The following is a 27963-nucleotide window of genomic DNA, read 5'->3' as shown; positions in this document are numbered from 1 at the left end:
TTCAGTTTCTGGCACAGTTGTTTTGGAGAACTGGAAAAGCTGCTGCAAAGGTGCTCTGTTTGTTCAGCATTGGAATAAATCAGAGGGCCTCAGGAGTCTTCCCTGAAACAAGGTAGTTTATGTTGTTGTTTTTTGGTTTTCATTTGCTGGGATATTTTTTTAGAAGTCTGCAATCTCTGGAGACCAGGTGCTTGAAATAAAATAATAAATGTGGGTTTGAGGAAGCCTGGCTTGGAAGAATTGTTTTGGTTTTTTATTTGACCAGAAACTCAGGACAGGGGCATGAATTTGACATTACGTTTGCCATGTATTCCAGTTAATGCTGCTTAGCTTTGCCTTTTGCTCTGAAACCCATCTCAGTAAGGGCAAGATGTCTAAAAATGGTGCAGTGAGACCAGCTGGGTTATCTAAGGAGAGCAGCAGTGATTTTGAGGGACCTATTGAATTCTTGTATAAGGTCAAACCAGTTTGTTCTGTGTTGACCTCAGACTTCACCCTCCAGCTCAGGGCATAGATACCCATATGAAAATTGTAATACAGCAGGGAAAGTTACATAACCTTTGAGAGAACTGGAACAGAGCAAGTTTCCTCAGTTCTGGAAAGGGTGGCAGAAATCAGCCTGGGTTGGTCTTGAGAGAACAGAAGTCCAAAATTGCACGTTGGGGTATCCAATATCACCAGGCCTGGTGCTGCTGGACTGCACAGGAGACATCCCCCCTCTGCTCATGGGGAGACAAAGCTGTAAACTTGATGTGACTGGGGAATGAGGAACAGAGTGTTCCTGCTGCTGACTGGAGAGCTTTCCTTTCACTTACAGCACAAAGAGGCATATATATGTCTTGTTGCATTCATTTTTATCCACTCAGTCTTTGACAAATCTATCATGCTCTCATTTTTCTTGCAGAGATCTGTCAATTTTTTACGGTTGTAAAACTAAGTTGAAAAGACCCATGAAAGCCTCTGCCAATTTTAAAAGTTTCAGAATTATAGAAAGAAAGATTTGACAGATCAATTTTTCTTTTCTTTTGAGAGTGGAATCAGGAGGGAAGAAGACAAGAAAATATCCAGGTAGATGAGAAAAGTTAGGTTTCTCAAATCAAAAGACATTCTTCAGAAATGTTCCCAGAATTAAAACCTGAACAGACTTCTTTGATCTGATGATTAGTGGAGGCAAGTGCTACTGTAACTTTTCAGCCAGCCAATGTCAATAAAGTAATGAATTAAGGAAAACAAGACTGTGGGATTAGGTAATTTATAAAAGATTGGGATTTTGTGCCATCGCATAATTCCCTACTTATTCTCACATTACATAAGGCATGTTTTAACCAGATTTCCAATATTTAAGTGTAGCAAGTAGAAATTTCCAATAGTGTTTTCAAAATTCATTATAGGCATCAAACCCGTTGGTATAAACAGTTTATACTCTGTTCTTTCTCATCAGTACTGATGTTGCAGTCATTTCAGGGCAGTAGTGGACATAAATATAGACAGGTGAAATCTGACATACATAGACTTCTTCAAAGTTATGTCTAAAAGCTTTGAAGTTACCAGGGATCCTTGTTTAGTAATTGCAATTTCCACAAGCTGACAGCATTTTTAACAGTTTTCTAGAAACACTTACCATGGTTAATTTTCTCTGACAACCAATATTCAGGATAAAATCAATTGATACAAGTGCTTAACAGAATAAGTTTTGCAAGACAACCTTTACTATAAGGAGTAGATGGGTGCTGGGACACTGAAAAGAGAAAGAATAGTTATAGTGAGGAGACTTATGTCTGCTCTGTTTGCCTGACCTGTTGTCCAGAGGTTTATGGATTCTTTTCAGGGGTCAAGAAGAATAGCTTGGATAACATGCTTTTTATAAGTTGACTTACATTGACAGGATTGAAATATTGTGACATTTTTAGAGCCTTCCATCTGAGAAAAGATGGAAAACACTTATTTAGCTGTTCAACTGAACAAAGCAGTTGGGTGTTGCAGTTAGATGTGATTGCCTGCTAGGATACGGAAATTTCTTCACCTCACAAGAGAGACAGAGTGCCACAGATGAGGTTGTTACATCCATGATGACTTTTTTATTTCCTGTGCTTTTCCTGCAGCGTCACATCTGGCACATGTTGCCTAGGCTGTTTGCAGTCACCAAACTTTTCGTGCTGCTGCATCCCCAGAGTGTGCAGGTTCTTATCTGGAGGGCTGGCAGTGCTTTATCCTGCTATTGCTCATCAGGGCAGAGAGAGTTAGCTAGTGCTTCTTCCCTTCCATTTGTGACTGCCTAATGAGACTCAAAATATGATCAGTCACTCTGAGATCGTGTTCAGTATTAAAAGCAAATCACTGACTGTAGGCAGGAGGTCATTCAGAATTGCCACTAACAGCTTTTGATATTTCTGCATTAAAACCCAAGCCAAGCATTATAGGCACTGAACCATCTGCAGGCCTAAGTAGGCTTATTGTTGCTTAACTTCTTAGTGCAAATGAAGAGGTCTGTTGTGTACTTCTGTCTGCTTTTGTGTGAATCCTCTGCGGCTCTCACTGCTGTGTCAGAGTTGAGTGAGATGCAAAGAGGTTCTTTTATTTTATTAAGTGTATGCTGCTGTTCTCTGCTTCCTCACAGCAACGTGATCTGACAATGAAAGCGATGGCTCTTCCTAAGAGCATGTCAATAGTTTTCCAGAATAGTCTCTTGTCCCTGTAACCTCCTCCCAGTGGTTCAGCTGTCTGTGATCCAAGATCCAGCAATGTTTGTGCTGCCCCAGCTCAAACTTCTGAGAAACCTGCTGACCTGATGTCAAGAGCTAGAAAAGAACAGAGCTGTGCAAAGAAACAAGGTGAAGCTGCAGAGATAAGGTTGGTGAGAAGGGCATAATTGGCAGCTCAAGGATTCAAAAGGAAAAAAAAAAAAAAACCATGGACATATACACAACCCTAAGAAGAAAATGAGCTAAGATGGCAGCTCTGCAGCACCAAGGTTCAACCTGTCCCAAGGACAGAGAAAAGCCTCCTCACATGATCTTCCGGGCTGGCAAATGTTGTTTGAAGCAGTCATGTGGAGTCATCTCTGGAGCAGTGAACTTCTCAAGGGTTGGATTGGTATCTCATTATTCCTAGCAATAGTTTTTGTGTATTGGACAGCAATGAACTGCTTTGTACTTTTACATGGTGTGTCCCCTGCTTCCTGAATCTCTTTGTGCCTGTTAGAAGTTGCCTGAAGTGACCCAGGGTGTGAGTGTTATGTACCCAATAATTTGCAGAGCAAACTGCATCAAATCATGCCTTTGCTTTATCTGAGCTGATGATCTCATGCCTCATCTTTTTTTCTCCTTTTTAATTCCTACTTCTCCTTCAAGACGAGGCCAGGTTATTAAAAAGCATCTCAGACCTTTTGTGCTTTTGAAGCTCTGTGCAGCCCTGCTGGCTTCTGCAGCTGCACTACCCCTTTGTAATCCAGGCCTGATTTTTGAGATGTGGCTTCATTTCCAAAGCATTGGTGAATGCAGGGAAAGTACAAGAGGGACAGATGCTGTATTTGAAACTTTTCTGGCAGTGTCAGAACTGAGAAGTTGTTTTATAAACAGTTAAATGAAATAGTTTTGTAGGTACAGGAACTTGCAGAAGGACAAGGGCTGCCCAATGCAGGCAGTGTTAGAAAATATACTGTGAAAGACTGGGTGAAACCTGAGACATTTTATTTAACAGTAAAATCATGAAGGCTTAAACAGAAGAGTGAAGTATTTTGTTCTTGATGTGGAGCAGCTCTAACCTTTTAGCTGTGGTAGTGTTGGCTGTATAGTGTATGAAGTGTAAAGTGCATTTCCACCTCCAGCACTGCCACACAAACCATGTTACCAATTTTCCAAAGTCAAATCTTGCCTGAGGTTTCTGTGTCTGTAACAGAGACTTCATCTGGCCAGCACTCACCACTGTGTCTGGATTGCTGAACTGAAGGTACTTCATTGCCAAAATCTTCCACTGATGGCATCTGGCACAGCTGTGGAAGCTCACTGAAGGTGTGATACACAATATATGTTATTAACCTGGACAAATTATAAGGGCTATGGAGCTAAAGGGTGCTTATAAGTGAGCAGTCATATAATTTCTCATGGGTGAAAAAAACCCTGACTAAATACCAGCTTGTCTGAATTCAGAATTCAAGAGAAATTTTTTTTATAACAAACTTCTTTTGCTGAAGGTCTGAAGGAAAACTGGGAGACACAGTTTGTAAGCAGGCTGCCAGAGAGCATTTTGTCCCAGAAGGTTATCCAAGACAAGACTAAATCCTTTCCAGACACAGACTCAATCAAGAAAAGAGTTACAAGTTGCAGCCTGAAAAAGCTGATTGCCAACACTAGAAGTTGCACATCCATATGAACATTGCCAAAATTAAATATAATCTTCCTATTCACACACTTCTCTAGAAATTAATTCTCTTTCTCGTTTGTAGGTCCTGTATTTGCTTCTTATTAGTGAGGTCAGAGAGTGAGACTATGACGCCTCATAGATTTTGATCTGTTGTTTTCTAGCTGCATTTAGGTGCCAATTAGCCTAAATATTTGAAACTGTCTAGATCAGATATCATTACCTGCAACTCAATGGCTGTTCTTATAGCTGGACACAGCACAATTATATTATTGCCTCTGCTAAATTGTACCTCAATTTCTTGCATGTTTCTATGTCCAGAACTCTTTCCCATGTATAAATCCCCATTCAAATTTATGCCAAATTCTGCTTATTTTGGTGGTATCATAGTTTGTACATACAGAAAATATTATTGATCAGTTTTATGATATAGATATATGTGTATACATAGCTATGTAAATATCTACAATATTTAGGTTATATATACAAATATACAGATATATCTTCAATATGCATATGATATCTATGAAGAAACCTCTGTTATGCTACTTCATCCACTCTGCTTTAACTCTACTATTAATCTTCTGCTGTTTTAATTTTCCTTAACTTTGAGAGGAATTTTTGAATTTCTAACTCTACAGAAAAACACTGAACATTTCTGAAGGCAGATAGATTAGACTGGTCGTAGGGAAGGAGGTTTTACAATCTATTTGTGCTGAGATATGTTCCAGCTGAGGTTAAACTGGGCTATCATGTGAGGAGGCAGAAAGCTGGCTTGTACCTTTAGGGACAGCTGGTGAATTCTGGCATGCCTGCTCGTGCACTATTAGCACGATTTAAATATATAATGACATTAGATCCTGTTGCCCCTCTTTTAACCTTATCTTTGTTGAGTGCTGCTTCAGAGAAGATCCTTCCCTTCCCCCAGTGTTATACATCAAATTTATTAAGATCTGAAGAAATACAGGAGAAAACATCTGGAGAGAGAAGTCAGGGAGGAAATAGAGATTAATGGTAAGGCAATAAGGAAAAAGAGGTCATAAAAAAGAAATCAAAGGATGGGAAGGATATCAAAGACATAAAAAATTGTATTGTCAGTTGCCATGTTGCCTATAAGGTGTGCTCAGAAACTGCAAAGCAATAGGTACAAGTAGGATATAATGTGGCACCATTAGAACCTGGAGAAGTGGAAAATGTCCTGTGTTTCCCTGTATTTATGGAATTAGGTTGATGCAGACCTTTTACTGCCATTCTTTGCTATAATTGATGCCATTTTAATTGTCATTACCCTGGGATATTTAAATCCTATCATAATTTTACTCCATTAATACTGCTTAGCAATACACAGGATTTTTGCAGCCTTTGTTGTAGTTCATCTGTTGCAACTCAAAGCACACCAATTTCAAAGGCATATTGAAATTTGGACTTTTTGAGGTAGTCTGTGGCAATAATTGCCTAATCCAAAGTGATGCTCTCCGTGGATGAGCAGCTGGTTTCAACTTCTGTTCCTTGCCAGATGGACTTTTGGAGATTAAATAATCTGAGGAGCTGTCGGGGGAGGCTTGGGGGAGCACATGCTCCTCCTGACAGACCCTGGGAGTCCTGGGGCAGCAGGACTGGGTGGGGAGAGGCCCTGATCTGGGTGCCCAGAGCTCAGAGGCTTGAAGGAGCCTGTGGCTCAAGCAGATGTGCTCCCCCAGGAGCACAGGATTCACAGGCAGTGCTTCCATCAGTGCTGTGCCCTGCAGCTATCCTGCCTCTGGCATGGGAGCCATGGCCACTACCCCCACAGGCTCAAAACAAATGGACTTGCTGCTTTAAAAACATCTATGAGCTCTCACATGCTGGAAGGCCCTTCTGAGGCCTTGTTTTATTAGGATCAATTGTGTGATGTGTTGCAATTTAAAAGCACTATGTTGTCTGACAAAAGGGTTTTTTTTCCCCACAGTGCTGAAGCAGCTCCTACTTACAATGAGGAAAAAGTGGAATTTTAGCTGCTTCTGAGGGACAGAATAAGGCTAATGAAATCATGTCAGGTAAGAAAAACACACCAGCGACCTAAAATAGGTTCTTGTTTCTTTGGCAATTATTTTGCAATGACCAAGTAATTCTGGCTGTAGAACCAGCACAACACAGGAAATACATGAGCTGTTTGTGGACTCTTAGCACCTGCCTAAAATTTTCAGAAAATACTCTTTTAAGCTTCTATATCATCAGAAAGAGAATGGGATATATCCAGGTAGGAGAGAGGAAGTTTCTATCCACTGTGAAAACTCTGTTATAAATACACCCTAAACTTACTAACCTGAAACAACCACATCACGTAAATTGAAACAAACCTGACATACAGAAATACACTTTTTTTAATGTTGCCCACAGCATTTTGTGTAATTACTTACTCAGAGAAACAAACTTAGATTGCAAATAGCTGTGTACATTTTCTCAAGCCCATCTTGGTTTTGGGTATGTAAAGAATTAGGAATTTTAAATGAATGAAATATGTACCTGATACTACCTTGGGAACTGTTTCCATTTAAATTATCATATGAAAACATGTAGAAAGAGGAGTGAAATTTTGGAATTAATTATTTTAAATTTTGTTAGGTGTGTGCTCCTAGATATACTGGTGCATCCTTTTATACAGGTAGGAAAGAGAGAAAATATTATATATGTGTGTGAATTGTTTGATATCAGGAAAGTACCCTGTGTGATCAAGAACTGTGAAGAGACAGGGATGCAAGAACTGGTTTTGTTGCTAGAACTGATGTCTTAAACTTCAGATACAGGGTTGGAATTCCAAACATTTACAAACCTTTCTGAGTATCTGTAACAAGAGACTTTGTCTAGATTATCTCTGCTTTACAGAAATCTTTTAATTTCTGCTGCACTTTTGTTTGGAGAAAAAAAAATTCTCAACCAAACACCAAACCCAGAATCAAGGAAAGCTGCTTCACAGTTTGACTCACGCCCTGAAAGGATTTTGTAAGAGACATGACTGCAGTATTTTTCTGGGAAAGATATGTAGGGGTAGGGGTTTACAAAGACCCAGCTGTTTCTGCCTGGGAGTTTGTTTCCCTTGTAAGAATTTTGGCAGTCTGTGTGCTAAGCAGCCACATGCTGCCATCTACTGACAACAGGCCTCTGCAACAAATAGTGTCTCAGAATTCCATAACTTCCTTAAATTCATACACTGCAGGAGAAAACCCAGTAACTGAAATACGAAGTCGAACAAAATAAAACAAAAAATTGTTCGTAGTAAAAAAAAGTGCAATGAAAGTGGATGAAACAAGTGCTATAAATCACAATTCTACACAACTCCTATATATGTAGGATGTAAAAATTGTAGCTCACGTGAGAATAAAAATATGGGCCAGAAGAAACAAATTCTTTATGAATGAGTTTCATGTCTTTCCCAATGCACTGAAAACAAGAGAAATATTTTGCATTTCCCTAAAGGAAGATACTCGAGATTGAGATGGTTCTACAATTGTGCAAAGGGGAGAGCTGTGAGAACATGTGCAGTCAACAGACTTAGTGTGGAAGAGATTCAGTGGGAAAAATGACATTTGTAATCCCTTCTGAACATTTTTAACTTCTCATACTTGGATGAATAATGTGTCTTCCCACTTTTAACTCTCTCTTGGGAGCAGGTCTGCAAGGAGTGAGGGCTTGCATATATGGTATGCAGTCAACACATCATCTGGGGAGAACATAAAAGCGACAAGCACTCTTCAATGCTTTTAATGAATTGTTCTGAAAACTGGTTTTTAATGCATGACCTGTTTTGGTTTCCCAGGCTGCTGTACAAGATGCTAAGGCAGGGAGTGTGAGGGAAGATGCTGTGTTTCTATGAGAGTTTCCTGCTAATTTTTCCTAAATATTTTGTATGTGAATGAAGAAATATATGCAGCTCTTCCTTAATTTCAATGAAAAAAAACCTATATAAAAATCCTGACAAGTGGATGTTGACCAGAAAGTAAAATCATCCTGTTTATGATCACTCCTGCCATCTGCCACTGGAGAGCTGATGTAGTTGCATTTGCAGAAGAGGAATCCCTCTCCAAATTGGTGAATGTGAAACAAGCATTTTCCTAAAACAGCTTAAAATCTCTGTGTTCAGCTGAACGTTTGTTGCCATGAAGGTCACATTCTGTCCTGTTTCTTGTTTAGGACATATCCATTTTTTGGAGCTTTGCACATGTGAATGTATGTTTTTGAATGAATACATGCAATGCTGGCACGGGTTCTCCTGTAATTTGAAATAGTGAATTCATTTGCTAAAACTTATAATTGTGACCAACAAGGAACACTGGCAAGCACTTTCATGAGTAACCTTCAGTGTTTTTTTCCTTATCTCAATCAGAATACCATTACAAATACTAACTATATTCTACACAGCAGTAGATAATATCTGTGGTTGGATAGAGGAATAAATTCTTTGATGCAGATTAAAGATTAGGGATAAGACTTGTAGGCTGACCTTCCTTTGATGCATGTTGGCTCCCTATTAATTTTTTGGTGTTACTTTACCATGCTAATACCTGGATTTTGTGACACTACTTTACAACTGGGTGTTGATAGTGTCCAATATGTAGTCTGAGACCTGGGTGAAAGCTGGAGAATTGGAAATTGGACCCACAAGTGCTCAAAGTTTGGTTGAGGGAAGGCTGAGAAGAAAAAAGAGTGGGATCTGCCTCTTTCTGTGTTTGTAAATGCTGCCAGCAAGGTTTGTAACCTTTGTGTAACCAGATTTTTTTTTGTTTAAATTCCTGACACTTCTGTGTGCCTGTAGACTGCCAAATCACCGCAGTGAGCTGGGAAAGATGTTGGTTATGGAAGGTTCCTCCCTTTTTGGTGGCTTTCTCTTCCACCCTTGTTTGGCTGAAAGAGCACAACAATTCCTGAATGATATCCAGCTGCTTATCAAACTTTCCCATAGAAACTCAGCACTCTGTGATGGACCAGTTAACCAAGACTGTGTCCTGATTCAGTTTCTAAGTAGAATTGCACAGGACATGTGGACTGGTCAGAAGGCAAATCTGGCTTCCATCTGAGTGGATTTCTGTGTATTTATTTGTATCTGTTTGGGGGTTAAAGAATTTGGTCTCGATGAGGGCAATCTGCTGCTCTCAGCAGAGATGCCTGCACTGCTGTGGCATTAGAAGACCCTTTTGCTTCTCCACCCCTTTGGCCCCTTGCTTTTCTTCCTGCTAGGATCTGACTGTTGGAGTTCCCTATATAAAGTTTATCACTTTATTCAGACTTTCAGGGTGAGGGCGAGGACATATGAGTATCTTCCCTACTCTTTTTGGGTGAAGTCCAAAATTGGATGGCACCTGTTTTCTCGATCTGGATGGGCTGCAATCCAAGTTGATAGTTGATGGAAATGTCAGGAACAGCTGATCTGGAAGCAAGAACTGTCAAAACAGTCATGGCTTACAACCTTAAGCCCATTTTTAGCACCAAACAAATAATGCTCTGTTATACTGAGCAACAACAAGCCTCATGTTTTCTTTCTGTGGTTTTGTCTTGAAATTTTCTTGTGACCTGTATGAAATACTGCTGCTTTCAAATGTCAAATGCATGTACTGCTACAGTCATAAAATTAAGCCTTGATCTGAGCCTGCCCTACACCTAAACTCAGATCTGATTCAGGCTATTTCTGATGAACAAAAATAGTAGAAGTTGGATTATGAAAAAGATACAAGCTTGTTCTAAATTGACCTCTTACTGAAGAACACTCTGAAAGAAGTTGAACCCTATGCCATGATTCTTGTAAGTCTTGCTCTAAAGGCACAAATCAGCCAAGTATAGAAACTTACAACCTTTTACTGCTGTGCCCAGCCCTAAGTAATTTCAATATGACTTTGCTCTGTATTAGAGCCTGTGCTTTCTCATGCTAAATATTTTCTCAGCTTTTGTATTTGGCATCATGGGAAAATAAAAAGTATGAGAGATGCCATGGTGGTGAAAATGTTACAGAAGAATTGCTATCTTGTCTGGTTTTTATCATACCCTTTGGATACTGGGCTGGTGGTCTTCTCTGGTAACAAGGCAAGCTCTTTGTAGTGCTAATCAGGTTTTAAGCTGAGAGTTTGGTTAAATTTATGGGGGAGAGTATTTTATTGATAGAAGAGCTTGCCAGACCTCTTTGGCAATGCTCTCTTTTCACTTAAAGACCTTGGTGTAAATCTTTTTAATGCGTCAGCTACAAAAAAAAATCTGAAAGGAACTTTCCCCACTTCTTACCATTGCACTATCATCTGTGTAAATCATCTTGCTTACTCATTCTCTTAGCTACTTTAGATTGTTAGTCTTAATGACAGGACTGCAGTAAAAGTGGGGGAAAAAAAGTATTTTAAACTGTCATTAGTCCATAAAACTTTGATCATTTATAGTAAGTGGGAATTCATCTTGGACTTTTAAGAGAACGGAGAGGTCAGTCAGAGCATCCCTACTCAGTTGTGCACCTGTGTTATGAAGCACACCTCAAGGGAAAAATAGAAGATGGAAATGTAATTATTTAATGTTCCAAGACTTGGATACAGCCAATTTTAAATTTATAATATATGATGCAAGAATAAGAACTAGGAATTTTTGCTTTTCTCCTTGAACTTTTCTTGTACTTGAGAATTGCATATTTAGAGTTATTTTAGTGGCCCAAATTTTGCCTGTAAATAATTTTAGAGTTATGATTGCTATCATTCATCAGTTCCTGAAATGTAAATGCTGTGCTCATTGTAGTAGTGCAAAAGGACTTTTTGTTTTATATTCATTACTTACATTTTTGTTTAATATCTGTGACAATGTGCGGGAAGCTCTTGCAGGGTGAATGTGGGTGCAGTGCAGAGAAATCTTACAATAGCATCAGCATTTCTCTAATTAAATCTTTAGAAAAGCTTTTAGTGAGACAGCGAGTCTTTCCTGGACCTTGTGCTATATTGACATGAACTTCAACCACAGCCTCTGTGTTTGCCAGGCTTTACTGCTATTGATAAACTGCAATGCATGACCAGACCAAAGTTTTAAAAAGAGATTTTTGCTGTAGATTTTAAGATATATCATTTGGCAGGTTAAGAGTTAGTCACTTGAAATGCCAATACTCTATAAATGAATCTCTTTGAACTTTCGGATGAATTTTGGATTACCTGAAGACATTTAAGCACTGCTGAAGTGTGCAGGTCTCTTTCAATTAAAACACTTTCAGAGTTCAAAGCACTGCATAAGTATTTAGGAATTTATCTCTTAAAACTGAGAGGGGTGTATTTTGATCATTAATGAATATAAGTTGTTTTATATGCTCAAGTATGGGTAAAAGTATGTGTGTATTCTGGTTGCTTTGTTGGTTTCTTTTCTTTTTAATACATATATTTTACAGCAAACCTGTAGATTCCTTCCTGCCATTCTGTCAAGCATTAATCCAGTTTACTCAGTGACTTTATCCCACTCTTTCCAAAATCCATTTACACTATTTTCATACTGCATAGATTCAGCACAAAGAGATGATTGTTATAATCAGATGAAAATCTTTTAAATGAGGAGAATATATAAAATACACTGTTATACCTGCTGCAAAAGGTTGTGTTTGGGATGCTGCTAGACTTTGTGTAGCCAGTATATTTAGAAACAGTGCAGCACGAGACTCTGGTATTCAGCACTTTCATTTTGCTGTTCTTCTTACATAAAAATCAACAAGGTTTAACAGGAGTAACCATCCATGAAGAGCAAAACACCCCATGGATGATCTTCCTTAAACACTCATTCAACTTTTGGGCAAATGCAGGCATTGTTTTGAGCAGAACAGTACATGGTGTGCAGCTGAAGAGCTTTGCTGTGCTTCTCTTTCCCTGATCATCTATAGGAAGTCAGGTTGCACAAAAGAAGAGGTAAGCACTGGGTAAATATCCATATTGAATCTCAACCTGGATTAGGAATAATTATTTTGAAGTATTAGAACTCAGTTTACAAGATATGCATTTCAGAGGTCTTGTTCCTAGCTTGCTTTATTCAGCATCCTCACAAATAGCTTTTTATTATTGATTTTGTTGTTGTGTTTTCCTGCAAGGTTTACTAGATGTACAGGAGGTGTCCTTTGTACAATTTCATTTTCTTTTATTGTCTCCCCTAGGATGTCATTATCCTTTGAATAAGCACAGAAAACTGTGTTCTCCTTCTCCTCTTTGGATTTATTCCATACTCCAAGATTAGTCAGGGAATTCAGAATCAAGACTTTGTTTCACATTCTCTTCTTGCCCAACTGTATTGTAACAAATATTATCCTCAAGGTATAATAAAATGAGAGAGGAATGCATCCTGACAAAAGAGTAAGGCCACATGTGAGTGGCTGGAATGCATCAGATCACAAAATGGTGTGAAAATGTTCCTCAGCTCAAAAGAGATAGTTTGGAAAGGTTTGCAGTCAGAATTGCTCTGTGGGGAGGAAGATGTCAGAGTTAGGATAAGATATTCAGAAAGTAGGAGAAAATTCTTTTGAAGTTTATTCTTCTTTTGGATCCTTATCCTTTTCTGTCCAGTCTGTCTTCTGTGTAGTCTGAGTCCTACTTTGCATTCATTAAAAATACTCTTTTAAAAAGAAGTTATATCCAGTGGTGCAAGCAATTTCACTTCAGTCATGGGAAAGAGAACAAAAGAAAGTCTCCTTTCAGCTTGTTTATCCCAAAGGGATGGATGGTTTCCACCATGGTTTCAGGAAAAATAGGTACTTGAATGGCACATTTACTATGAAGCCTAAGATTTCAATGAGTTTAAAAAAAAAGAAAGAAAGAAAATTAAAATAGAAGAACCTTTAAATTAAAAAGCTGAGCAGGAAGAACTTTTCATCCTCATTTTATTTGTTCTCTAAACTTTGACTGCTAGAAAGAGAAAAAAAAATCCGTATTTCATCTGGAGTAGGAATGAAAGAGAAAATTGTCAGACCTTTCAGAAAAAACCAACCAACCAAACAAACAAAAAAACCCACCACCAAACCGAAAGCAAGCTGAAAGGCATCCTCCTAGTGCAGGATGTCAGGGATGAGCTTTAATTGCAAGGATGCAAACTACAAATTGCAGACCTGCTTGAAATTGGTGCACCACATAAAAGCAGAGTCAGACTGTGGCATTGCAAAGGGTCTTTAGTTTTAATTGTTTTTTAAGATAAACAAGGTTTACTCAGGTTTAATTGCATGCTGCTAGTCCTGGTTTAAGCCATGAACTCTCACTCTACTGGAAGCATCAGAGACAGGTTTAAGTGAGAAGCACTTTCAGCAAAACTCTTGCTGTTCCTCTGCTTTGGTATTGTGTCAAACCCCTAATGTTTACTGCCTTATTATGCATTTGTGTTTGAATGAGCAGCTTAGCGAGGCTCCATCTGCTCCCTCCTGGTGGAGCCCAGGAGGATGTGAAGGATTGGGTTTCAGTGTTTGAAGAGTAGTAGATGACTCCAGCGCTGTGGCCAACACTGCCTTCCCTCAGCCCATGGCTCTGCAGATTAACTGGCATTAGTGCAAGCATTCACAGCTGCACATGGAATATTACAGAAAACACCAGGACTCAGGCTTCCACTTGCATATGCTCATTTGCCTACAGATATGGCTAGAGCCTTGTTCTGGTTTCCTTTTTTCTTTTTTTTTTTCCCTTTGTATTTTCTCTCTTGAAAAAATGTACAAGTAAAAGCTCTTCTGGTCACTGTACAGGACCATCCTTTTAATCTCCATTTATCTGCATTAAATCAAACCTTTCAAAGTGTGTTCTAAAGACTCACAAACTACTGAGGTCATACTCATGAATTTCTAGTTCCCAAGTGACTCTGTTCAACCTTTTAAAGCACACACAGTGTATTTTCTCTTTTCAGGCCTGAATTAGATTTGTTAGAGAAATCATGCCATCAGACTTTATTAATGGTGACTGTTGGACATGTTGAAATTGAGAACATCAAGCTTTACTTTCCCTTTGTGTTCAGTAGTATCCGTTCCTCAGTCTCATTGCAGTTCAATTTGTATGGTCATCTTGGTGAGTATTCAAAGATTAACTAGGGTGTCTCAATCAAGAACTATAAATTGATGCCTATTTCCTTGTTCTCTTACATATTACTGAAGAATATTTCTATATTTTGCTGTAGACTCTCATTCTGTGTAATTTTTTATAGTTTTCACCATTTTCTCTTGGATCATATTTGATCCTGAGAAGGAAGCAGATTTCTTTGCTGAAAGAAAGGTCTTTTTTTTGTTTTTATTCCCCATAGCCTCTGCATATTTATAACACCATTCTGGGGTGGGTTTAACTCAGTGTGAGACTCTTTTTACCAGCTTTTAATCTTTACTTGAAACAGAAGTGCCAAGTATATTTTGAATTTAAACCCCTTCTAAAGCTAAAAGATGGTTTTGGCCCACTAATAGGTAGCAGTTTCAAAAGGTTAAGCTGCCTGGAAAATGTGACACGATGTACTTATAAAATTAGGGATGAATCCAGCCTGTAGAAATTCAGGTTTTTGATGTACATTTTAAATGTACCACATCATGCAATTTTAAATCAGTCTTCTATGCTGGCATCCAGAACTGGCATGGATGACAGGCAGCTGCTGAGTCCAGCTCTTGTTTGTACTCCTGCAACCTTTACAGAAATGTCATGGCTGGGCACAGTGTTTGGTGCATTTGAAAGAACTCTTCTTCCTCTGAAAGGAGGCATGAAGAACATCTCAAAATTAAGTGGATTTTCCCACTTTGGCCCAGATCTTGGCAGAACTGGTGCTGTGCTACCAGCCTGAGTCCTCAGGCAGTCTGAAACATCAGCTCAGTGCTGTGACCTGCATTGCACAGGCCCTGTGATGTTGGGGTGTCCTGGTTGCTACCAAACCACTGCTCCTCCACGTGCTGCTTTCCTTCTGGCAGTTAATTCCGTTCTTCCTCACTGAGGAAGGACACAGACCCTCCTCCCTGTGTGCTCCTGAGGGACAGGCCACCAGCAGGGAACTGGGCTTGCTCCTAAGGCACTGTGAGTATGTGAGTGCTGGCTTTGAGGGAGAAACAGGAATTCCACCAACAATTTCATCCTTTGGCTGGCTTGGCTTTGTCTGATAACACAAGGAGAAGCAGCAAAGAGTAGTTTTGCAGCATGCTGGGACACAATCCAGTTCTGGATGGATTCTGTGTACTGCTGCAGGGAGCTGTCAAATTGTTGTGCCATTGCTGGTTGTACTATTTTGCTTGAGGATGTGTTCAGATTCTGTCTAAACAATAATTAAATTTCATTTGCAGGGGATGGCTGAATGTGTGGAGAGAGAGATAAAATAATCAAGGACACAATTATTCACAAAATCAATAGGAATTCTAATAAAGTACCACTTCATTTCTTTCATAAAGCTGCTGGATTGTTCGTATTTCATATTTTTCTCCTGTATAGGTCAATTAAATTTTAGGAAATTAAATACACATTTTTACTCTTACTTGCCTTCAAAGGCTACTGTACATCACCAATTTATATAAACTACACTTGCACAGGCTATTTTTAACTTTCCATACTTGAACAAAGTGCCTGGCTGTTGACCTTTGCAGGGTCACACCTGTGGCTATTACTGAGTAATAGCCAATTTGTTGCTCTGCTCTGTGTTCTACATGTTTGATTAAACCTAAAAGCTAATCTGAGTTAATTTTATTTGAAGATACAGAATTATTTTTGTTGGAAGATCAGGGAGGTTTGTGTTAACAAATCAGAATTTTTTGCTGGGACTCACAATTGCTGTGCCTGACAATTTAAAGAGGGAATATCACTATTCTATTATTTTGTGACTTTTTTAATACTAAAATTTATTTCAGAATTGCAGCACCTCCTTATATATGAAAATCTAAACCAGTGAAGCTCCTAATTTAAAAATATTAAACCATGATAATTTCAGAGCAGTATAACAGATTAAAACTTATCTTTATGCATGTACTAATGACACCTAGTTATTAGATACCTGCTGGTATTGTCTTCATTCACTGAAAGTGAATGTCTAAATGGATTATATAATATATAAATATTTTCAGATAATCTATTCAACTATGAATTCATCTCTTTCCACAGGTCTAGTTGCCAGACAGAAACAGGCCCCAAAATAAAAGCACATAATTCAATTTCTGCATTTTAATTATACATCCAATTATAAAATGCAGAATGATACAAAGATTAACATACAGATTTTTTTTTTTCATTAGCTATTAAGCATCAATTTGTTTAATGAAATGGTGGGGTATGAAGATGGGCAGAACACATAGTCCAACTAAGGCAATAGACTGCAGCACTGCTGTTACTGTCAGTCATGGGTTTAAAATACTCCTCATCACAAGCCTTTCTGTCAGCAACCTTGAATTAAATTCCACAAAGCTCCTAATTAACACAGAAATGTACAGTAGCCTCCTGGAACTGGAGATTTGTTACTGCTCATGCAAGGATTTGCTAAATCTTGCATTGATTTCATTTAGAGATGAGCTCCTAAAGTGAGAGCTGCAAGTTAGTGTGTGTAGTATTGTTACACATATTATGTTGCCTAAATTAAAATTATTTATTTTGGCAGTGTCAAAGCAAAACAAACAACAAGCCCTCACAAAACTAGATGATCTCTTTTTTCTAGATTACCAACAACTATCCAAGAGCCATCTGCAGAGGGCTCAGGCACCTCAGAATATTGAATGCTTCAATTTCCTCTCTGTTACTACATCACAGTGCTCAAGGCCACTTCAGTGCCTATTTGTCATGCTTGTGAGCACCTGAAATCTGATTTTTCTTACTCACCATGCAGCCTCTGCTAACACCAATATAGAAAGATCCATAATGGGATTGGAAAGTTTAGTGAACACGACACTTAATCAGTGCCATGAAATTTGTTTTAGCTATACTTTCATATACAATCAGAGCAAGAGGTACTATTTTAATTTTCCAAGGTGACACAGAGTTATTAGAAACCTATCCTTACATATTGAGGCAAAGTGGGCTGTGGGTTTCATTTCTGCCTAAAGTGGGAGCATAATGGTGTACCAATCTGAAAAAAAGATTGGGACTGGGACATTATCTGGCGTAATATTCCAGTTCTGCTTGGGAGTTGACTTGACAGGGATTCACAAGGAAGCTCAAACCATGTACCATATGCCATCAAGTAGCCTAACAGAAGGGGTTTTTATTATTTTCCTTGGTCAGCATTGTGGTTTCCCTTTCCCTTCCAGGCTCCTGAGCTCTCCCTTTTCCTCCCAGGCCTGTGTGTGGCTCAGCTGCTCTGCTGACATTTGGTTGTGGAACAGCAGTTGAGCCATGGGAACCTGCTCAGTGGAAATTGTAGAATGTGCTGTTTTCAGCTAAGTTACTGAAATGTGCATTTCAATTCTATGTCTTGGGAGTGGAAAAAGGAACAAACACACTGAGCAGAGCATCTTTCCCAGCTCCTCCTTCCTGTGCATGCCTGGTCTTGTTCAGCAGGAATGGAGCATGGATGGTTTACACATACTCTGTGTCTTGGTGGAAGTAAGCTGGTAGCAAACACTCTGTTCATTACTTCCCAGCTGATGTCCACCCCTTCAAATTATTCTGCATTATTTTGATCATTTTCTCAGTTTGGAATACATAAAGATGGTCCCTCTGTTCCTGCTCCTTTCCACTCTGGTCAGTTCTTGTGGGGTTCAGGTAATGGTTGATCTGGAGGCACATGCACAGAATGGGGTCTGTGTGTGTGTTGATGTTAAACTTTGTATGCATTGTGATTTTTATTCAGCATCTGAATCCTAGCAAATTTTCCCCCATAAAGCCTTAGTTTCATTTTCAAGGACTCAAATCTTGTTGAAAATCAGATGAATTTGGATATTGAGAGGTAGGTTCCAGCAATTCCTGACTGTACAGTTTTAGAAGGTTTTGTCTTTGCCTGTGGCAGAGTAAGGGACTAGCAGAGCTGGCAAAAGGAACCAGACCCTTACCCACCAGAACCAGCTGTCTAATCCATTCTTTGAAACTGCTACTGATATATTTGGAGCTGTTTTCTCAGTCCAGGAACAGAGGTACCTACAGGATTTGATCTGTTTCTGCTGGTACAGACAGAAACTTTCAGCAGATGGAGGTGGTGAGCAACAAATTCTGAATCACTGGTTCAGCAATTGTCTTTTAACGGCTTTGATTTTCTGCATTGCATTGACTCTTAATCTTTCTTATTATTTTATTATTTTTTAAAAAATTTTGACATCTGTTAAACTACTTGTGAAAGAGAAGCAGATCTGGAGGGTAATGGAGTGAAATTATTAGCTTTTTAGAATCAGATGATAATTAAGCCAACATGAGAAGATCACTAACTATAAATAATGTCAGTGAAAATAAATTCACTAATTCTTGTTTACATTATGGAGACCTTTGAACCCCTTTGTACTCTTTGAGGCCATGAGATCTCTAAAGTCCGTAATGGAAATGAAAATAGGCTTTTAAATAGTTTAAATTAAGCAGTTTAACCATCTTAATTAAAACATTTCAAGAGCGCTGGTGTTTTCCTAACGGTAATGATATTTCAAGTAATTTTTCCTGTGTATTTCCCATCCTGGGGAAAGCTGGGCCACTTCAGGAGAGGCAAACACACCAAGAGGGCAGAGTGAAACAATTCCTACAGAGAAGAAGACCTGCTCATTTGCAATACATTGGTGACAGCTGCCATGTGCCAAAGGATTGTCTGGTGGGATGGAGGACACAGCAATGTTGCGGCATTTGCTGGAATGCAGAGGCTCCCCATAACGTACATTTTGTTTCTGCTCCACCTCATTGCAGAGGCTAAAATAAGCACTAGCATGTTTTATCTATCAGAAAAGTGCTCTTTGCTTTTCCTCCTGCCTCTGGCTGGTTTCAGCTCTGTTCTGTGCAGTGCAGCAATGTTGTGGGCTGCTGCTGTTGGCCGTTCCTCTTTGGGTCTGTCTTGTTGGCCACTGCCCGTGCTCCAGAGGGCCTGACCTATGCTTGGCTGCTCCAGGGTTGGTGTTTCACACTGCTGTAGATACTGAGCGTTCCAGAAACTGCCTCTTACATCAGGCAGAAACTCTCACTTATGTTGTTATCTTTCACAGCACCTGTTATTAAAGCCTGTCTTTTCCACTCAGGTTTTCTTTGAGCAGTGAGGCAAATAAAAATAATCGGTTGCAGTGGCAACAAAACAACACACAGTAGGACCTTGCTCCCTGCAGCCTGGAGCCTGTTTCCCATGGATATATCTTGAATCTCTTTGTTATACCTCTTACCACGATGCTAAAACTTTTATTGTGCATTTCTGATAGCCTAATTGTTGTATATGAATGTTTTTAGCATATTCTCAGGCTCCAATCACCAGCAGCACCACAGGTTCTTTAAATGTTACCCTTGAAAACTTCAGTGTCTCATAATTTCTTTCTATACTGCTGCTGCTGTCTTTGAGAGATATTTATTTGCTAATAAGATACAGATATCCTCTCTCACTGTTACCTAGTTTGGCATTCACAATCATCTCAGGTCCCTCTCCATAATTTCCTTTGCACAGACACAGTAGTTAAGATTATGTACTTCTCTACTTGTAATATTCTTCTAAGTTACAACTTCTAACAGATTTTCCAGATGCTTCAGACAAAATTCAGGGACATTCTAATAATAATAATAATAGAAATTATTGCCAAAAGGGGTCTTGATGAAGTTTGCATCCAGTGTGGAGTTTGCTTTCCTTGTAAAGGCTTGTTGTGTCTGTGATATGCAACACCTCAAAAATAATTTTCTGCTTGTCATTTTCCATCATATGTTTGTGTGGTGCATTATTCCTGCCAGTTATGGCACTACCGAGATTTCTACATTAAAATGCATCTTTTTAAGAACATTTATTGTTTTATTTTTCTATGAGTTAATCCCTGATTCTAATTGGCCCTCCAAAGTTGTCACCTGTAAATTTAACCATCATCCAAACAAATAATTAAAAACTCTTTACTAATTCAGACCTGAGAGGTCCTTTTGATAGAAACAGACTTCTGCCTCTGACTGTTTATATTTTTGGAAATTCCCTTTATAGGCCTGTTGAGTTCCTATTTTCTCCAGGAATCTTTTTTGCTCCCCGCTTGATATGCATACCTGGATCCCCCTCATCTTGTCTGGCGTAATAGATCCTGGCACTGACCAAAAGTATGGGTTTTTCCTGTGAAGCTCTTGCACTTTTCTTTTTATTCCATTCTACAAACTTTCTTTCCAGAGAGCCCTAAGCTCATCATTTCATACAATCACAGGAAAAATTAGATTGAAAAGGACTTTTTGAGTTATTCCATACATCTTCCATTTTCAAAGCAAGGCTGACTTCAAAGTTAGACCCAACTGGGCCCTCACTCTGTCGAGTTCTGAGGCTCTCCAAGGAAGAGGCTTCCACAGCCTCCCTGGATGACCTGCTCCTGTCCTTAACCGTGCTTGTGGTACGGTTTCATCCTTAAGAAGCTTTCTTCCTTAAGTAAAAGAAAATAAAGATTCAATTATTGCAACTTGTGATTTTTTCTGCTTGTGCTTTCATTGTGTGTCCCTTGGGGAAGCCTGGCTCGACCATCCCATGTAGCTGTTGTGACAGTGCTGTTGGATTTCCACCTTCTTGATTTTCTTGTCTCTGTTTTAACTACCCCTCTTCCCACAGCCTGTCCTGGGTGTCTTGTGTTCCAACCCTCTCACTGTCCCAGTGGCTCTCTGCAGTGATTATTGTTGCTAAAGTCACCTTTGTTTCTAATATAAAGGATTAATTTGAGACTATAGAGTGAAATTATCCTCCTGCCCTTTATTTTTTACTGTTTGGTAAAGGAGTTATCCTCCTCTTGTCCTGCATCTTTTCACCTGATACAGAGTTGGTATTTTAGATTAAAATGAGCTCTGAGAGTTTGTGTTTTCTCTGCTTATCTGTTTGGAGACTTCATTTTGCTGCTTTTCATACCAAAGATGTTATTTTCCTAGGAAGAGTGAGCTTCACGGAACCCTTTCAGGATAGAGCACAGCTGTCTGATCTTATCTGGGCCTGACAGATGCCTACCCTTCCCACCAAGCTCCACTGTCTTCTTGAAAGAATAACCTGTTTCTGCAATCTTTGCATTTAAAAATGATCTGCATACATATGCTTGGAAAGTAGGGCTAATTTTAATAATGTGAAGGAAACACAATAAGATGTTGGAGAGAGATGCCGTAACAAGTGGAATTACTTTTATCACTTCCTTGTTCCATCACCCATTTCAGTGTAATTGTCTTATTTGTATTGGCTTCTCCTTTGGAAGAGCACATAGCAATTTCCAAATGTTTAATTAAAACCTCACAACGCTTCTGTGATGTGAATGCTGTAAATGAAAGAGAGTAGATAAGGCCTTTCTAAAGCCACTTTTGTCTTAAGTATTTTGTTACATTTTATCTTTCACCCAAACAGGGATCACTTTCTTTGGTGCACCATAGTTTACTTGTATCAAGATATCAAATCCTTGCAAAGAGGGAGATTTCTTGGCCCCATGGGGAATATCCTCCATGGTGGGCTACTGGTTGCTCCTCTTTATTCAGCCATGCCTTCTCTTTCTCCTTCCTCTTCTGAGGACGCCTGTGTTCCTTGCTGTCTTCCTTGCTTCAGAAATACATCCACAGCAGCCAGTTTAGTTCTTCTCGCTATTAAGAAATGTCACTTTTCCACCTAAGGTTTCATGAAACTCTATGGTATTTTTTATCCCAGAAATAATTTTCTCTTCTTCCCCCAAAATCCTCATATTGATTTGTTAGAAACATTTTTCTTCAATCTTCAAAGGTTTCCTGGTGTAAGAGGTCTCCCAGATCTCTTGCCTTTGTAGCATGCTGTCTATTTTAGCTAATTTTATATAAATCCCTTCTCCTCACCTTGTGTTATCCAGTAGCTCTTACTATTACACAAGACATCATTCTCTTTATTCAAAGATGTTATTTAGGCAGTCAGTTTAGGTTTGATATAAATTTTGGTGATATTCTCTCAATGAAGCGTCATCAGTCTCACAGTGCAGCAGGCCAAAGCACAGAAACACAGCAAGGGCTGCTCACACTCTGGGCTCTTTTACTTGTCTGCCCTGATGAGCTTCCACTGATGAATCAACCTCTTCCCTTCTTCTCCCTCCCTTTTGCCCAATTCTTGCCCTCCCTTCATCTCCTCCTGGGTTTGGCACTTAGGATATTGCACAGGCCCTGAGCAGAGGAGCTCACTTTTCATTTTCCCGAGCTTTCCACCCACTTCCCTTCTCTCCCGCCAATGCACACACATGGTGCATTCATACACATCAGGATGCTGCTGAAATCTTGGAGAGATAGATTTGAAAAAGGTAAAGAAAAACATTAAATACTTGTATCTTGAGATGGCTATAGAAGAGACCTTCCATCTTAATGTTTGCAGTTTGCTGTTTAAATTAGTAGCAAAAATACTGTTTATTTTAGCAAATATAATCACATTTTGCAAACAAATACAGATTTTTGTAAAGAAGCAGATTTTCCATGAAAGGGAACTTCTGTTTTGTAGAACAGAAGTGAAAATAGAAGCTAACATATGAAACTACTTTGACTTACATTATGATTAATTCATAAATAACCAAGAACTATGTTCAAATGCTTCTTTAAACTTAACCAGTAAAATCAAACAACATTATTTATTCACTTTGCTTGGTGCTGTTTTTATACAGTGATGTAGCAGCTAAGGAAAATGATTTATACGAAGTACCATGCTTGGATTATTTTAACAATAATTTAATAGGATCTGAGACCAAATGGTGTATATCTCACTGTTTTTGCTTTATTCCTGCATCATGTAAATTGAATAGCCAAGTGTTTACAGGAAAACAAAGCTGGGATTGGCGTCAGGCATGCCTCTGTTCATACATACAGAACAGAATGCACTCACAAATAAGTCAAACCCCCAATATCCACAGAAGTAGAGGTGGTTTGGCACCTCTGGAACAACTCACATTATTCCAGTGCCTCACTGCCAAGTAAGGTACTTGCTCTCAGACATCCTCAAGATTTTGACTCATATATTTGTGCATGCCATGAATAACCCTGCTCCAGGATTAAAAAACTAGTACTGATAAAACACAAAAGCTCACACAGTAAAAACTCAGTAAAACATGGAATGATGAGGAGCTCTTTTTAAATGCAATCTGAGCCCTCAGTTCATCGTGTCTCCAGAAATTAAATTCTTTTCCCCTTGATTTATAGAAAACCCATTACAGAGTAACAGCTTGATTTTAATTTTTTTTTCTCCTGGGGTTAGAGAAGTTTTACATTACAAATAAATTTACAAAAGTGAAGGATTTGTCCCCAGTTTTCCTCATTTAAATATGCATAGTTACACATACATAAACGTTCCTCAGAGAAATCATGGTTATAATTGCTTTGGATAGACATCATCTGTCTATACCATAAATATTTGGGCCACAGTGCTCTGGGGTCTAATTTCTGCCACGATCAATCAGTGTTGTTGAAACTCCAGTATTATTCAGTAATTGAAACCCTGAGAAAATCTTCAAGCCCAGTTGAATTCAACAGTTTATCCTGAGTAAAGAGAGAAGAAGTTAATGTTACACTGAGCCACATTAAACAGGAGAAAAGGCCAAGCTGTTGGGGGCTGCTCCTGCTTTTGTCATTGAAAAGCATTTTGTATAAATCCTTTACGAAACTAGAGAGATAAAATCCCTTTTAAAGGGAGAACACCAAATTCCTGAAGGATTGTAGAAATTATTAATGAGAGTTTCAAGTTATGAGATTTCAGCTCTTACTTTGGTACAGAAGTGGACTTCACATTTTGTACTCATTTCCTTTAATAGCTAATTATAAAGATATCTCATTAAATCCAAATATACTTCATTTGCCAAGAGCTACACTAAAACTCTTAAAACTGCAATAAAATCACAGCATTTTGAAAACCTGAAATAAATAACTTTATTGTCTTTCTTACAAATTCCAAAATTCAGAGCACACACAATGAAAAGTTTTCCTAAAATTGTTTGAAACTGAATTATGTTTTGTCATTTTAGGATATAATATGAAATGATACAGCTAAATGAATAAATTAATGTTAATTGTCTAAAAAGAGGTCAGATACTTTGGTTTAATGTGTTCATAAGAATGTAGGGCCTAACTATAAGATCAGCTTTAATTGTAGAGCAAATAACTTTTTAAAAGACAATTTTTTTTCAAATTGATCAAAGAAATCCAGGAAGGTATGTTTGTAGAACTCTATACCCACACACAGAGGCTGACACAACACAAAAATTAAAAAAACACTTTATACAAAACTGTAAAGAGTTCCAGCTTTTCAAATCAGAGCCAAAGCAAACAAAGACCATGATCTGGCAGCAACTGAAAGTTCCTCATTAAAAAAAGATTAATGATAGAAACCCTCTAAAAGCAAAAATCTCCTCTCAATCCAGGAAAATACAGCCTGTGGCTTTTAATAACTGAAGAGACTGACGTGATATGGAATCACTGGGACATTGCTTGGTATTTTTCTTTGTTAGAATTCAAAGGAAGAGGTTGTTGCATTTCTGTAGGTACAGCTGATTTTTCCTCATTGTGCTACAGAAAAAGTGGCCACTGGGTGTTGGGCAGGGGAGAAGGGAAACTAAAAAGGTGAAGTTGTGTAGGAGTCCACCATGACCTTGCTCTTGCCAAGTTCTTCATAACAACTGCCAGAATTTGCTTTGCACTTATGTAGGGCAAGAAGAGAAAACTCTGTACAGAAAAGAAAGTGAACAACCCAGTGTTGCTTCTTCAGCCCTCACGTTTGGCCAGAGCAGCAAGGCTGGCCAGGAGAACAGATGGCATCAGGGAAGGAAAAAGGAGACAAGTTCTCCTTGCAGCACTTCTTGGAGTGGTACAGTTACCAGGCTCTCGAAGAGGACAGAGTGCCTCCCAAAGCAACAAGTTAAAGCCTAATTAATTATATTATAAATAGCTATAAAAACATTGCAAAATTAACCTCTGTGTTTCCTAGAATCCAGCATTACTGGGGTTTAAGATTTTAGCCTGCTGCTTCACTCATGTCCAAATCTGAAAACAGAATATGTTTATTTGCCTTTTAGAGTTACTTCTGAAACAAAATATGCAAGTTAGTAAACTGAGGGGAGATAACCTCAGTGATGTACAGGGCACAATTATGGAACGAGCTGGGTGATGGGTAAAAGCCCTTGGGAAACCCTCCTTGCCAGACAGATTTAGGAATATCCCGTGCTATTTAAAGGGCTGGCAGGACTCCCTCTCTTAATAAGAAAAGAGCATCGCTCACACTGCTCTTCTCCCCTTTCCTCTCCTGTGCTGGCCACGTCCCGTGCCTCTGCGCCTGTGCACAGCCAACGGCGCTGCTTTCACTGGAAGTTTCCCGACTTTCTGTGAACACCTCAAAATAATCTCCCAGCATCGTTGAGACCTCTCAAGCATGTCAGCTGTCGGCATCAGCCCCTGTCCCCAAGGTCTGGCGTGCAGCTGGAGGGGTGGGCGGCAGCGCTGCGTGCAGCCCGGGCTGGGCTGGAGGCGTAGGGCACGGCGTGTTCATGACAGCTTCCCCTGACAGGGGACACTGTGTGTTTGGAAGTTCAAGTTTCATCATGCGACACAGGTTTAGGAGGCATCAGGATCAGGGCTTGGCTGCTGAGGTTTAACATTTCTCGCGCTAAAATAGCTGCAGCACCAGGTGCAACCGTCTTCAACAGAGGCAGTGGATTTCATTTGCAAAACACCCTGAAAAAACTCACAATATGAAACAAAGTGCATAGGCTTGAAAAGGAACTCTTTTAGGACTGTGCTATCTGAATGTAAACATGCAGCGCGAGTGAGGCGATGTTACCCAGAGCAGTGGTACAGTCAGAGCAGGAATGGTGCGAGACCTCAGCCTGTTCAGAGTCCGGTTACGGCTGGAGCAGGTGATGGTTTCTCTCTTTCTCGGTGCTGTTCGATGGATAAAAACACAGGTTAGGAGGCACCAAGGACAGCACTGAACCTTGACCCGTTCAATCCCAAACCTGCGGGGGATACCAGTAACCTCCCCAACACTGAGCTCCGAGAGAGGCGCTCGGAAGCCGGCCCTTACCCGCTGCCGCTGGTCGCTCAGGCAGAAGGTGCAGATGGACCGAGGCGCGGAGGCGCCTGGTGGCGAGCAGGGCTGCGGGGGCTGAGCGGGCTGCGGGCAGGGCTGCGGGCACGGCTGCGGGCACGGCTGCGGGCAAGGCTGCGGGCACGGCTGCGGGCACGGCTCCTCGGCATCCACCGCCTCGTCCTGCCGGCGCTGCTGCAGCAGCAGCACGTTGGCCAGGTGCGAGATGTAGCTGGACGCCAGGCGCAGCGTCTCCACCTTGGAGAGGCGGCGGTCGGCCGGGCGGGTGGGGATGAGCCGGCGGAGGGCGCCGAAGGCCGTGTTGACGCTGTGCGTGCGGTCCCGCTCCCGCGCGTTGGCCGCCGCCCGCCGCCCGCCGCCGCCCCGCGCCCGCCGCCGCCGCCCCGCGCCCCCCGCGGCCCCCCGCGCCTGCCCCGCGGCCGCCGCGCCCCCGCCGCCCCGCATGGCGCCCGCCGCCGCCCCGCCGCTCCATCACTTTTATGCGCGGCAGGTGCCGCATCGCCCCTGCTCGCCCCGTGTCCCGCCGGCCGCGCTTGGCGGCTGCTCTCGGCCGGGGGCCGCCGCCGCCGCACCTGTCGCGGCCCCGGGCTCGGCACCGGCTCCGCGGAAACCCCCCGCTCCTCCTCCTCCCGCTGCCGGGGGGGCATCGTCTGCGGCTCCCGCGGGAACAGCGCTCCCGCATCCAGCGGTGTGACCGATCCTCGGATCCTCGTGGGGCGCACAAACCTCTGTGGGTTTCACCCATTCTGCGCCCCCGTTTTCCATGTCTGTTCCAGCCGTGTGTGTGGGTATGTATGTCACAGGACCGTTCAGACTGGAAAAGACCTCAGAGGTCATCGAGTCTAGCCTTTGACCGGCTGAAAAGGTGATGACCTTGTCAACCAAACCATAGCACTGGATGTCATGTCCAGCTGTTTCTTGAACACCTCCAGGGTGGTGGTTCCACCACCATCAGGCTCCCCCTGGGCAGCCCCTTCCAATTCTTGACAGCTCTTCATGTGATGAAATTCTTCCTGGTGCCCAGCCTGAACCTGGGGGCTCGTCCTCTTGTCCCTTCACTAGTTGCCTTGGAGAAGAGGCTGACCCCCACCTGGCTAGTTTCCTTTGAGGTTATCTTTTGGCTGGAGTGATAAATCCAGCATGGAGGTGGATTTCACCACCTTCCCCAGGCAACCCTAGACACATACAAATCCAATTTCTCATTCTGTTCAGAATGAGTGTCTGCCTCAATCATTTACTTATTAAAAGGTCATCATAAGCACTAATTGATTGCACCTCTTTTCTTCATAAAAATTTGACATCCTGTCTGAGCTCAGAGACTCATGAAAGGTCATGGCAGAGGTTTACTCAAATGAATCATCTCCACCTGATTAAGCAGCCTCAAATGACTCTTTCTCTGTGGTCCTGGAAGCTTATTTGTGGTGACCTAAATATGAATCCTTCTTCCCAAACCAGGGCTGGATTAGCAGAGTCATATCTGTCTAATCGTGAGTGCACACACTAAGGGTATGCAGCTGC

General features: G+C 40.6%; 1 protein-coding gene across 3 annotated transcripts; it reads right to left on the bottom strand.

Annotated features, from left to right (window-relative positions):
• Window positions 1-22589: 22589 nt before the first annotated feature.
• On the bottom strand, window positions 22590-27616 carry LOC119703512 (basic helix-loop-helix transcription factor scleraxis-like). Of its 3 annotated transcripts, none has more exons than XM_038143487.1 (3): window positions 27018-27616; window positions 26179-26279; window positions 22590-26072 (listed from the first exon to the last, which is right to left on the bottom strand). In XM_038143487.1, the coding sequence occupies exons 1-3, from the start codon at window positions 27280-27282 to the stop codon at window positions 25953-25955; spliced, it is 486 nt and encodes a 161-aa protein (XP_037999415.1). In that variant the 5' UTR covers window positions 27283-27616; the 3' UTR covers window positions 22590-25952. The 3 variants fall into 3 exon arrangements, 2 of the variants coding, with proteins under 2 accessions (XP_037999415.1, XP_037999414.1); XR_005257647.1 differs by having other exon boundaries at window positions 22596-26072; window positions 26422-27539; XM_038143486.1 differs by having other exon boundaries at window positions 22597-26279; window positions 26422-27536.
• Window positions 27617-27963: the final 347 nt, after the last annotated feature.

The sequence above is a fragment of the Motacilla alba genome, chromosome 7 (assembly GCF_015832195.1).
Source record: "Motacilla alba alba isolate MOTALB_02 chromosome 7, Motacilla_alba_V1.0_pri, whole genome shotgun sequence".
NCBI classification, from domain to species: domain Eukaryota; kingdom Metazoa; phylum Chordata; class Aves; order Passeriformes; family Motacillidae; genus Motacilla; species Motacilla alba.
The sequence above is the reverse complement of the archived record's forward strand: the minus strand, read 5'-3'. Positions and strand labels throughout refer to the sequence as shown.

Coding starts and splice junctions, on each gene's coding strand:
- LOC119703512 (XM_038143486.1), bottom strand. CDS start 26,889: ATGCGGGGCGGCGGGGGCGCGGCGGCCGCGGGGCAGGCGCGGGGGGCC. Junction 26,280..26,421: donor TGAGCGACCAGCGGCAGCGG/GTAAGGGCCGGC, acceptor TCCATCGAACAG/CACCGAGAAAGAGAGAAACC.